Source organism: Mirounga leonina, unplaced genomic scaffold (assembly GCF_011800145.1).
Source record: "Mirounga leonina isolate KUSES-001 unplaced genomic scaffold, KU_Mleo_1.0 Mir_151, whole genome shotgun sequence".
NCBI lineage: Eukaryota > Metazoa > Chordata > Mammalia > Carnivora > Phocidae > Mirounga > Mirounga leonina.
The window spans coordinates 77050524-77064442 of record NW_023270377.1 but is presented as its reverse complement, the minus strand read 5'-3'; the positions used below and the strand labels follow the sequence as shown (position 1 = coordinate 77064442).

General features: G+C 36.1%; 1 protein-coding gene across 17 annotated transcripts in view; it reads right to left on the bottom strand.

Moving 5' to 3' along the window:
• Window positions 1-13919, bottom strand: part of NEB (nebulin) — a 200570-nt gene that overhangs the window by 94611 nt on the left and 92040 nt on the right. For all 17 annotated transcript variants that reach the window (XM_035008051.1, XM_035008034.1, XM_035008039.1 and 14 more), the window contains 9 exons: window positions 13246-13449; window positions 12434-12538; window positions 8359-8466; window positions 6728-7039; window positions 5296-5499; window positions 4712-4816; window positions 3696-3803; window positions 2092-2403; window positions 46-249 (listed from right to left, as the gene is read on the bottom strand). In XM_035008051.1, the coding sequence (XP_034863942.1) occupies window positions 46-249; window positions 2092-2403; window positions 3696-3803; window positions 4712-4816; window positions 5296-5499; window positions 6728-7039; window positions 8359-8466; window positions 12434-12538; window positions 13246-13449 (1662 nt within the window). The remainder of the gene's footprint in view (window positions 1-45; window positions 250-2091; window positions 2404-3695; window positions 3804-4711; window positions 4817-5295; window positions 5500-6727; window positions 7040-8358; window positions 8467-12433; window positions 12539-13245; window positions 13450-13919) is intronic.

Sequence of the window (13919 nt, the reverse complement as noted above, 5' to 3'; positions counted from 1 at the left end):
CCATGGAAGGTATGACTCAGGAAATGGAAACCGTTGGATACTCACCTTGCTCATCGTCAGGGCATTATTCTTGGCGAGGACAATCTCTGGGGTGTCTGTAATGCATGTGAATTGGAGCTGGTCTGCGGGCTGGCGGTACTTCCTTTCACTCAGGATTTCTCCAGCTCTCTTCACCTTCTCTACCTCTACAGAGCCAATGGGCACCCATCCAATGCCTCTCAGCCACTCGAGATCAGCCTTGTAAATAGCCTGAAAATGAAATAATGTCAAGCATTACCTCGACAGCCTGGTGTCTGATCTTAATTGAGCAGAGAAACAATGTATAATGCTGAATCTGACTTGTGTGAATTTCTGGGAAGACCCACAAAACTGACTGACTTTGGTGCAGTGGCTAGCCAAACACTTTGTCCCTGAAGGGAGCCAATGTTTGCTGGTTTAAAGACTCCTAAAATCTGTGCTCACTTTGGCAACACATATACTAAAGACTCGTAAAATCTAATAATATGCAATTTCATTGATGCAAACCCATTTTAAGGAAACCAGTGATTGCCACCTGACTGGAAGTATTTATTCTCTGATTTGATTGCCTGTTCCTCCTTGTGTGGGAATAATACTCTATCAGAATACAGCTTGTTCCCATCCCATGGGGCAGTGGCCTTCACAGCCAGCCACATATCATAAAGGTGAACACTACTAGCTGATCACATGTTGAATTAATGTGTTTTCTGGGGATAGCAAAAAGGGCATCTTTCTTCATGTGATTCTATATACATGCTTCTAAACCAAAGAGTACATGTATTTTTACTTATTTATCTTATCCTCAATCCCCTTCCTTGTGTTATAATTTAAGTAAAAAATGATATTTTATCTCTTCCTCATTTTTCTTCTTTGAATTTAAATTGGCTAACGGAGAACTTTTCTCATAAGTAAAGGTAACAGTTCTTTTTACTTGTATGGCTTTGGGGGAAGACTCTTTTTTACAATGCCATTGTGTTTATCATTCCTCCAAAAGTCACTCCTTGTCAGAAACTGATCAAAAAAACAAGGAGCTACTATGCCAATGAGGTAGCATTTGAGTCCTAAGGACAATCTACTGGCTGACAACAGAGCTATTGTTTTCAGCTTCTTAGAAAAATTGTCTCAATACGTACAGTTCATTCTTAAACTCCCTTGCACAAGTAATAGGTATTTCTTTTTAAGTTAAGCAGTCAGAAAAATGATAATGCAATCAATTCATTTGGAAAATTAGGTTGTGTTAAACCAGCAATCCTGAACCTGGCATCAACGAACTTGAATGGAAAAATATTATATCTTTATTTTTATTAACCTCTAATTGAAATACAGCATTTCTTTCGATTATAAGTATAGGCTACAGATCATAGCAGCATTAGCACTATATGAGACTTTGTCAGCAATAAAGATCACAAATATTTTCATATCCTATTACAGTTGTTGCAGTCATCCTGAAATATTTATGCTCATTACTTTTTTAAAATTAAACTAGTTATTACACCCAGTGCTAGATCTTTTATTTAATGTGTTAAAAAAGTATACATATTACATCATAGATTCAGTTTAGTATTTTCATAACCATATTTCGATGTGATCAATTTCTTCTGAAACATATATCCTGCATTTTATGCATTTCACGGCATTGTCTCGAGAAGCTGCCCCTAGTCTCACAGGACTGCCAAAAGATTCCATGGCACAAAAAAAGTTAGAACCCCTTTAAATAAATCTTTTAAACATGTGCTGATTTGGTCAGCACCAATGAAGTAATCTGTCACATGGACCTGTTCTATCCCTGAAAGGGAAAAAAAAGTAATTCACCCAATAAAACCCTCATCTCCTCCTCCTAAGGGAAGGTGATCTTGTCTGAAACAATCCTTTCTTTTCTTTTGCTGATAACTTCCTTGTCCTACCCTCCTTCCTATAAAAACCTTCCATTTTTTTTTTACAACTCTTTGGAGTTACTTTCTACTTGCTGTATGGATTGCTGGCCCATTCATGAACTGCTTAATAAAGCCATTTAAATCTTCAAATTAACATAATAGAAATAAACACATGCCGATGAATATTAGACCCACTCACATCACTCTGAAGGTCATATGCCTTCCGGGCCTGAATGATGTCATTCTGATCAGGCAGACACATCCATTCATGTAGGGGATGTTTGTAGTCTATGTCACTGACTAAGGTCTGACACTTCTTGGCCAGCACCAACCCCAGCATGTCCACTGGGCTGCTGAACTTGGTCTTCCATTTCTCAAAGTCTTTCTTGTACTCCCTGTCACTCTGGATCTTGGCCACATGGATCGACCACATTATCTTGGGGTCATCTTCAACATTCCGGGCCCCAATGTGGTGGCCAAGCTGTTTGCGGTAGCCTTCCTTGTACTTGTACTGAAAAAAGTAAAGGGATATGAGTCTAATGATAAGAACATCTCATTTATATAACATTTTATAATTTCATACACACATTATTTCTTTGGATTTTTCCTTTCCTAGTGTGAAAGAGAAAGGTTAATATCATCAACCCCATTTTATAAAGTAGAAACCTAAAGCCTAGAAGGGTTTTAGGTGATTTGTTCAAGATGACATCACAAAGTAGGTGAGAGCTACTAGTTCTTAATATTCTTCCCTTCTATTAAACTGCACTACCTACTTTACATTTGATTGCTTAACAAGTAAAGATAAAACATCTTGTACAATCTAAAAGAACATCTACTTAAAGATGTGGCTATTTTTTTCCTAAAAATGTGTTGTTAAGGACATTTTAGAATATATCTCTTATAATTAGAATTAATACTGAATGCCCTGATTGAGAGAATGGGCTACATTTAGATAATCTCACCAGAAAATATCTTCCTTATTAGCCTGTTATATCTTTAAACTTTCACCATGAGAGAGTCATGCCTTGGGTTAACATTCTATACTTTTAAAATTCAAGAATAATATGTATGGTCTGTTTTACCATGAGATGATCATAGTGTGGGCTCTTCTAGAAAACGTTTTGATAATAGAAGGAATGAAGTGTAAATCTAAGGCATGGGGTCCCTCCAGAAGAAGGAAAGCCTGGATTTGGATCCTAAGGAGCCCTGGTACAAAATGAGGGCACTAGATACCCTCAAGAGATGTTTCTCATGAGAAGGGAAGGACTCCAGAGAAGGGACAAGTGGATGCTGAGAAAAAGCTTTGCTTACTTCCAATTTCTCCTTACAACCAGTCAGGGGCATCTTGATAGGAGAACCTCACTAAAAGTTACAAAGAATGAAACAAAACTCTAAAACGCATCCATCATCTGGTCTTCCTTTAATGCCAGAATAAATGGACAGAAGTAGTAGGAAAGAATTCACATTTTTACTGGCTGACTTACATGTGCTGTCAGTGTTTCTACAAACATCTGCATCAATTGCTGCTCAACTTCTGAGGCTCAAAAATATGAACCCATTTTTAATGTCTATAAAACACTCATTCTTAAAGACTGTCCTTCTATCCCTGACTGATTAACAGGTATAATGGACACGGTATCTCATGGTTTTGTTTTTTTATTTGCAACTTTGTACATGGGGGCAATCATTACATGAAATTGAGACTTGTAGAGACAACCAAAATTCTGGCAAGAAAAATTATAAAAGCTGCCATTTGGGAACATCTTTGAGTAAGAAATGCCTCTTCCAAAAACATCAACTTACATCACTAGCAATATCTCTTGAAGCCTTGGCTGCCTGGATTGGGATGGCATCCAAACGCAAGTCATAGCCTTCCTTCCTAGACTCTTCCAAAGCAAGTTTATAGAGTTTCTGTAGAAAAGAGAATCATTAATCATTACTCCTTTCATAAAAAATAAAGCTGTTTACTATTAGATTTTCCCCGTCCTCATTTAAACTATAGAAAGAAATCCACAAAATCAAGTACGAGGGCGGGCTTCTACAAAACTGCTTCACAGGTGCCTAAGGACTTTAAGGCACATGTTCTAAACTTTGGGATTCTACTCATTGCTCAATTTCAAGAAAAAAAATCGGGGGGAGGGGAGGAAGGTCAGCATGTGGTTGCCAAAATTCTGTTTTGCCAAATAAGCACATGTAAAAAAAATATTTACTTTCACCATAATATAAAAGAAAGGCCATCTTAAAAGGAGAAAGAATAAGGACATTATTTTCCAATTGAATATATTTGGATTTAAGAAAAACTCAATGTTTTGTATTTATTTTTTCTCATTTTGCTATGGAGTATCATCACAGACATGATCAATCTGTAGAGTAGGCTTTCAGAATAACTGCCCTGATGAAAGTGCTGGTCCTGAAAGAGATGCCTAGAAAAATGCTTGCAAAGAACATTAAATGGTAACCAGAACATTACTGAAGCAGCAAAATAATACAGCGCATGATAACCACTGGGTTCCAATACCTCACCTGCCTGCTAAATAACTGTTCAATCAAGTAATGACTTGATACCCACACTGACCTGTAGGGGAAGGCAGTAGGAATATGATTCCCATTGAAGTATTTCTCCATAAGCGTTCCATTCCCTGATATCCTGTTGCTAAAAGGCTGGTCTATACTGTGGACCTACCACACAGGCCAAAATTGAATCAAGAGAGAACTCCTTTCTACCGATTTATAAGTTAGTTGAAACATTTTACTAAGGAAATAGTTACAACAGCTCATTTTTGCCTTACTGTTCATTATGTGATCAACAGTTCACTCACATCACTGTAGTTTATGCGGTTGAGTTTGGCGAGCATGATTTCTGGTGTATCTGGCATGACGTGGATCGTTTTCTTATCATTGTCCCAGGCTTCGGTATATAAGTGCTGTGGGGAAAAAAAAAATTATTTTGGCATTCAGACATTTTTCTTTCGACTATGTGCCACTCACCTCTCCTCTAAACAAAGTAGAAGAAAAATTACTGAAGTTGCATAAATTCCTACTTTTCATGTAGATAAATCACTATTTCCAAGAGTATGTAGCTTACTAGTTTACTATTTCACTGACTCCGTTATTACCATTCCTTTATTAAAATTCTTTAGCAATTCTGGAAAGTATAATTGGGTTGCGGTATTTAAACTCTGCAATTACGAAATAATTACAGCACATAGTACTTTTAATAGTTTAGTATCTTGAAGTATTATTAAGTGACTATGGTATTATAATGGAAAAATCATTTTGAAAGGTATCCTAAATCCTAAAGGAATTTTAGGAATGCAATAACATGTCAGATTTTTTTTTTTTTTTTTTTTTACCTTTTTCTATGGTGAATTCTTCAATCTAACAGTGAGGAGTAAAAACTCACCTTACTCATATTCATAGCATTGCTCTTTGCCAGAACCTGCTCTGGAGTGTCAGTTATGCTGGTAAATTTCAGTGTCTCTGGACGCTGACGGTAGATATTATCACTCAGTATCTCCATCGCCCTCTTGGCTTTAACAACTTCCACGGAACCAATCGGAACCCAGCCAATGCCTCTCAACCATTCAAGGTCTGACTTATATAAATTCTGCAAATCAGCAGATAAGAAACATATTTACTAATTCAAACTTCAGATTCGTAGTTACAAAATGGCTAAAGAAATACCAAAGTACGGAGGAACAGATAAAGCTCCCAGCCTAGCTGATCACTCATTCACAAGCATTACTGAATCCTGAGAATAATTTTTTTCCCTGAGCATTTTTTGGTACAGAGGATTATACCAAGAATGATGAAAGAAGTTTTGTAAAAAGTAGAAGGCACCCATGCTTGAGGGTATTACAGGATTTTAACACAAAAGCAGAGCTTCTTTAGCTTTGGAAAGTGCACTCTAATAGCTTCCAGGAAGACCCCACACTCAGACCAATGCTGTGAGTGCTGCAGTCACAAAACCTCTTGCCTTTTTTTTTTTTTAAGGCAAAAGAGGTGAAATTCAATTATAGTAATGAGTTTCAACCTGCAGTAATGCTAACCTTCGTAAATCACACTCTTGACTTGCATTTTTTAAACTGTGATATAATTAACATGTAACAACATATAGTTTCAAGTGCACCACATGATGATTCAGTATATGTATATATTGTAAAATGATCACCACAAGAAGTCTAGTTAACATCCATCACCACACATAGCTACATTTTGTGTGTGTGATAAGAACTTTAAAAACATCTTTATATCCACCTTCAAAATCACGAAATGTCAAGTGTGTAACGTGGTGTTGTAAAGATAATATATTAGATATTACCCTAATTATTCATTTTATTTTACTCTCAATAGTGCATGCTAACTGCTTTTAAGAATTAGATGACCAGTTTTGAAAAAGACAGGAATATCTTAGTATTTTCCTGTCAGTAGGTATAAAATATGTTTATTAAAATAACAGCATAATATACTTCTGTTCCTACTTCTTCCTCCCTCCACACCCACATGTTTCTACCTCTTCAGCCAAAAATGTACAGCCATATATTTTTGGGAACTCAGTTTCATCTAATTCATGCAAAGGAAGCCTGAATCACCAGAAAGAAATATACCTGTATATAATCACCAATATATATTTTATTTCCTCTTTTACATATGACTTTTGGGGAAGAAAAACTGAAATAAACTGTAGTGCTTTCCGTGGGAAACTCTTTTTAAACATTTAATCATATGTTGTTTAAAATATACAAATACATTCCAGTCCACTGGTATTAGTAAAAAGCCAGGGACACGTCTTAGATCTGCTTTTAACGTGCAGAACCAGCCTCAGGGGTACTCACGTTGCTCTGGAGGTCATAAGCTTTCCGAGCCTGGATGATGTCATTCTGGTCGGGCAGGCAGGTCCACTCATGCAAAGGATGTCTATAGTCCACATCACTGACCAAGGTCTGACACTGCTTGGCCAGAACGATACCAAGCATGTCCACCGGGCTGCTGTACCTGGTCTTGTATTTCTCAAATTCTTTCTTGTACTCACGGTCACTCTGCACTTTGGCAATGTGCAGAGACCACATTATCTTGGGGTCGTCATGTACTGCTCGGGCACCAATGTGGTGACCCAACTGCTTACGATAAGCTTCTTTATATTTGTACTGAAAGAGAGAAACCAGTGAATAAGGAGGGAGCACCAAGGGCTATTTCCTGTCATTGTTTTTGTGATGAGGCTTTTCTCTGAAATCCTTAAGACATTAGGGGGGTTTCAGGGCGCCTGGGTGACTCAGTCGGTTAAGTAGCTGCCTTCAGCTCAGGTCATAATCTCATGGGTCCTGGGATCAAGGCCCCCGTCATCGGGCTCCTTGCTCAGTAGGGAGTCTGCTTCTACCTCTGCCTCTCCCCGCACCCTCACTCATGCTCACTCTCTTTCAAATAAATAAAAGATATTAGGGGAGTTTTATCACGTGCTGCTGAGATGCCACACACTGGAAAATGCTTACTCCCAACAAAGAGGATGTTGTACTCATTTGCACATTTCCATAGAATCATACCACAACGATCCCTTTATATTATGGTAAAAAAATTTATGTTGATAAAAAGTGATTAAAAAGTGAACTTTGAAAAAGTGAGTTGAATTACAGTGATAAACAGTGTCTCAGAAGTCGGTTATGTGGGTGGACTCAACTGAGAGGTTTATTAATCTTTTTTTCTAGGGCATTCTGAGAAACAAGTTCCTCTGAACAAATAATCTGGAAGAGGTAGTTTAAAAATAGGCAATTTTTGTTGTTTTAATAGGTACAAAGTTTCAATTTTGCAAAATGAAAGTTCTGGGAGTCTGTTGTACAATAGTGAGAATACACTTAACACTGCTGAACTATACACTTGAACATGGTTAAGACAGTAAATTTTATGTTTTTTTAATCATGATTAAAAAGAAAAACCTACAAAAATGGACAATTTGCTACTATTTGGATTAAAATTGAAGTTGTCCAGGAATCTGAGGTCTTCATTTTCAGGGTAAAGGAAAATTGATTTTATGGGCCCCTCAGCAAGGACACATAGCTTTTCTGCTATCCTCTGTCCTTCCTCAAGTCATGGGGGGAGAACTCTGTAAAAGCCTGCTTCTTTCCTGGCATCTTTATCTTGAGTGTATCCTGAGAAGAGCTTATAAGGTTTTATGAGAAGCTCAACAGATGTCTATCTAGCTTTAATCAAGGTACTCAATCTTATTAAGCAAAGACCAAAGGACAAGAGTCAATAGAACCACATTCCAGGCAAGGCTTTGTCTCTATGATGCTTGTGATCTTGGGCAGGTTACCTACTGTCAAATCCTCAATTTATTTGCCTACACAATGAAGCAGGTAAGATGGGAGACTACAGATCCATGGATGATGACTACAGAGACTTCCAGCTATGATCCCCTGTAACAGGGCCTTGGCATGTCGGTAGCAAAGGGAAGGATGTGATCAGCTCTTACGTCACTGGCAATGTCCCGGGAGGCCTTGGCAGCCACGATAGGAATGGCATCGCTTCTCAAGTCATAGCCTTCTTTCTTGGCTTCTTCCATGGCCTGGCGATAGAAGTTCTGAGGAAAGAAGTAATGGTTTTTAGATATAGTACTCACTTGTACTCTAAAAATGTATTTTTGCAAAAGAAGACTACTTTGGATGCAGAACTAACTGCACTAATATGTTAAATCTTTTTAAAAAATCTCTTTCTTTTACTTTCTATTTATGCAAGCCATTTAAGGTGAAATTTTACATTCAGCAGGTTTTAACATTGCAAGTTCTCTTACACAAATCCTTATAGATTTTAGACACCACGTCAATAGCTTTCAAATGGGTTGGATTGTTTAGCACCTGCTCTTCTCATGAAACAACCAAGAAATGTTGATTTATTTAACTCCAAATTTGAATCAGAAACAATTTTATTAGCACAGAATAATGCACAATACCTACCACTATGCGTACATATGCAAAATCGAGCAGTGCTGAACTAAGGGTAATCTGCTGTTCGTGAGTGTTTTTGTTAATATTGATTTGCTCCCTATTCATTTGTCAACTGCTAGAAACTACTAGCAGACACGGGAATAGCAGGTACAAAATTGATAAAATTATATTTGATCTTTTTTTTTTTTGCAAATTGGAAAAACCACCCCACCCTGTTCAGTTTCTGTGGCAGGACAGATACACACAGAAAGTGGAACACAGCTGTTCCATGGGAACACAGTTTGAGAACCAGTGCATTACACAGATCATCTATACTGGAGGTGGTCAGCCTTTTTTTTACTTGCGAGCCACCTATAGGAATTTTGACCAATCCTGTATCATGTTAAAATAAAATTTTAAATAATTGCTAATATTGTTTTTTAATCAAAATATAAGTAAAAATATACATTTTGATAATTTTTAAACATAAAAAGTAAAAATTATTGCATCTCTTAATGCTATTTTTGTGATTTATAGGAACTCATGGTACCTTGATTGAAAAGGTTTTGGTGGACATTAATGAATTAAATTGTCAGGCAGTTGTTTTTTTTTTTAATACTCTCAGGCATGCATCACATTAATGCACAGGTATGCCTTCCTTTCTTCTCTTTTTAGAAATAAAACCTTTATAAAATCTTACCTAGTTAAATATCTTAATGTATGTCTTAATATTTAAAAATGTGTATTTTCCTTATTTTGAAAAATTTCAAACCTATAGAAAAGTTTTAAGAATAGTACAATGAACAGCCAGCTACCCATTTATTAACGCTTTTGCCATATTTACTTTGTCTTTCTCTTGTGTGTATGTGTGGTATGTATATTTCTTATTTTCAATAATAACCAATTGGGAGTAAGTTGTAGACATCATGACTTTTATTAAATTTGGGAAGTTTAATACTGACACAATACTGCTATCTAAGAGATAGTGAATACTCAAATGTCACCAACTGTCCCAGTAATGTCCTTTATAGCAATATTGCTTTTCTACCTAGAATCCAATTCAGGAGCATGAGTGGCATTTGGCTGTCTCATCTATTTCTAGGCCTTTAATCTGTGCTTTTTGTTTTAAAGTAAAAGAAGCGTGACTAAGAAAGAAGTGGACACCACTTTAATGCAGGGGCCCTTCCAGGCGGATAACTTAGAAGGGTCCTAGGGAAGTGGAAGCTATGCTAAGTGATCTGCTTAAACCAATGCAAGCCAGCATATCCATTGGAAAGACTTTGTGTTACACCTCAAGGACACCTAAAGTTTGAAGGTAGCTCATCTTTATGCCTCCAGAGACATAGTTCTTAAACTGGTCTATGATGGAGTAACTTAATCCTTAATTTCAGTTTCCCCCCTTTCGTCTATTAAGAGAGTTACTGAGTCAAAGAAAGCAGTCACAGAACCCATAGATAGTTCTAGAAAAAGGATCTGGAAATCACTTATGGTTTTAAGGGCAAACAATGACCTTGATTCTTTAGGGCTTTATCTTTCTTCCTACTTTACAATGTTCTGTATTTTGTCATTGTATAAGGCTGTATGAAGACAAAATTTTAAATGTAAGGAAAAGCTTTAAATAGTGTGGCAGAAATAATGAAAACTAATTTGCTTCATTATTATGCACCATTCTCATGTTATATTGAATTAAAAATGCTGGAACAGTATCTGAATTTTAAATATGATGCAGAGGTGCTTAATTTTTAAATGACTTAAGCATCCCATAAGGAAGCTACTCTATGTTTTTAATGTAGATTATTAATATGTGACAAATTACATTCTTCCCAAGATAAGATTTTACAAGGAAAAGCTAAGGTGAAAATAAGAATAAATTTGATACATTTGAGATAAAATCCCAAGGGCATTTGGACTTCTTAAAAATTCCTGGAAATGTTTATTTTATAACTGGAGAGTCAAATAGCTCCTCTAATGGATTTTTCCTCGGAGGATGCTGTCCTTATGCATAAGTGGAAAAAATGTGTCTAAATCATCTCATGTCTTCAGGCCAGACAGATTTATTTCATTCTTTCAATATTTGAAAAAGATGCAGGGTTTCAAAAAAGAGAATACTTCTGGTTACCATCAAGACGTTTTAAAGCTTGTTTGATAAGTTATTTACCCAAGAGAACTAGAACAGGTAAATGAGCATTTAAGAGAAAAAAAGTAAAATGTGATTGCTTTTTTTTTTTTTTGGTTTATATTTATTGAGCTAAGTATGGAATGAAGGTACCAGTTGGGTTGAGAAAAACTCAGGAGAGCTATTCTGAAATCTAATCTTCAGGAGACAGTCTTTAGGAAATTAACATGCTCATGTAATTTTAAAGAGAATAAATCCAGCTGAAAATTGTAGAAATAAAAGCCCAATTTCCTTTTAGTCTGAAAAAAAAAAAAAAAAAAAAAACCTTGACCAAACAAACAAAAAAAACACCTATCTCATCTGACCTAATTTTAACAAAAGGGAAAGCTTAAAAGATCATAACAGTTTGGGATAGAAACTAATTTCATCTGTGTGGGGTGAGACAGACCTCTTGGGAAAAGCTAAACCAACAGAGAAGCTCTGTGGCCAAGAGAAAAACTGCTCACTCAAATTGCCAAGGGCAATCAAATACTTATGATCAGGCTTGTCCTCTGGTCTATTTAATAATGCTGGAGGAAGGGAAATTGTATCCTCTTCATTTCACTTGTGATGGTTACTTGATACAGCATGCCTCTTCTTTAGGGACACATTATTATAATAAGAAGTAGTTAATACAGATAGAAGAATGAATATGGTCAAGTCTTGAAAATGAGTACTTTATTTTCCAATGTTCTCAAACTGAAAAGTCCTTTTTTTTTAAATGAAGAACACAAACATGTAAGAAATCATTCACTTCTTGAATAAACCAGATAATTGTTGACTTTGGCAAGTATAATTGGGCAAGAAGCTGTTTCTGCAGCAGTATTTCTGGGTTGCCAAATATGTGATGATAAGTTTGGTGAGGCGGGAGATAACATATAAAAAGTATATTTTATTGTCCTCAATTTTGAAATGGATGGATTTGAGAATTCTCATTTCAGTTCTTGTAAATAAACTTCAAGTTATTTTGAGCACATTACATAGATCTAATAATGCATGGTAACTTGAGTGTAAAGGGAAGAAATTAAAGTTTATTAAGCATCTATTTTGTGCCAGGCTCTAAGCTGGGCATATTATATACAACCTTACTTAGTCACCACAAAAATTTTTCAAGATATGTATTTTTATCCCATTTCACAGGTGAGATAACTGAAGAATCACAGAATACTGAAGTACTAATCTGATAAACAGCAATTATTTTAAAATTAAAATTATAAGTTTCAATCATTAATAGTTGAGAGGTTTTTTTCTCCTGACATAGAAACATTTTTGTATTTCTCTATTTCTGTATCTTTTTTATCTATCTACCTCTTGATAGATGGCACATATATTCAGGGTAGGGTGATGGGCATAAAAAGACAAAACTAAGCTAATTGGTGTACATGAGAATTAAATCCAGAATTCTAAATTTACTATATCAGCAAAAAATCAATGTGTTCAGATCAAGAAACCAAAACAAATGGTCTTACCTCACTATAATTTATTTTATTTTGTCTTGCTAACATAATTTCAGGTGTATCAGGCATGATGTGGACTTGGGTCTTGTCTTTGTCCCAGGCTTCTGTATATAAGTGCTGTGAATGATAAAAAGGGTAATGAATGAGAAAAACAATGTTTGTTGTAAATAGGAGTCTCTAGTTTAGAGATCATGACAAAGTTGAAAGCTAGCCTCCTATCTATGTTGTGTGCTATATGCCAATACTCTTCGATCTCTTTGAAATTACAAGATACTTATTGTCACTAAATATAAACATAGACTAAGATATGAAAAGAAAACGTGTGTTTTTTGTTACATGATCACCTCCAATTAAATTACAAGCAAGTATTTTCCAAGCATATACACATATCCCTATGTGCTGTGGCTACATTAAATTCTTCCCATGGTTTTGTTTGTTTATGAACTGCAAATGTAACTGGATATGCCGTCTCCAGATTTCTTTTTGATAAATTATGGAGATTTGCATTTGACTTGTTTGTTTTATACTCACCTAGATAAGTACCCAACAAGAAATAAACCTTGATATCAAACCATATATTACTCTCTTTGATTCAAACAAGTTGACCACCAAACAACTATCCTATTCTTTGGCTATTTCATAAGAGATGTCAAAGCAGAAATTCCCACATACATTTTTGGAATCCTGATGTAACTGAATAGAGAAAGCAATCAAATCACTAAACACAATATGGCAATTGGATAAAATGAAAAACACTAAATTAACCATAGATATTCTCAAGGACGTATGGTTCCATTTTAGTTTCCCCCCAATTGGGGGCTCACCTTGCTCATATTGAGGGCATTGCTCTTGGCCAGCACCTGTTCCAGGGTATCAGGCACACTGGTGAACTTCAGCTTGTCCGGAGGCTGGCGGTAGATGTTGTCACTCAGTATCTCTGCAGCTCTCTTGCACTTGACCACATCCACAGACCCAATGGGAACCCAGCCGATGCCTCTCAGCCACTGGAGATCTGATTTGTAAATGTTCTGTAAAGAGGAAAAATGGCAGAAACTCTTCAGCAAGACTAAAAGATTTAGGGTGCAGAAGCCAATGCAATCAGTAATAACTTACAATACTGGTAAGTTGTTGTATGGTTGTTATTTTTTAATATAAAATAAGCTGTGTTAGGCAAACTGAAAGAGCAACTACGTTCAAAAATGACCTAGAGACGTCTCCTAGCCATAACAAAAAAGGACCATAAGTTTCCCGTTGTAAGGAGAGGAATAATCTAAACTAATATCTTCTGTTAGTCAATTCAGTGAATATTATTATAATATCCACGTGTATAGGAAAACAATGGCATCCCAGAGTGGGAGAAACCACAGATACATCCCACAGCAGGCTACCAGTAAATACGTGTTAGGCCTAGTCAAATGAAATCCTCTGTAGCTATTAAAAGCTCTACTGTAAAGAATGTTGGTTACTTGTAGAAATGTCATTAATATAACATTACACG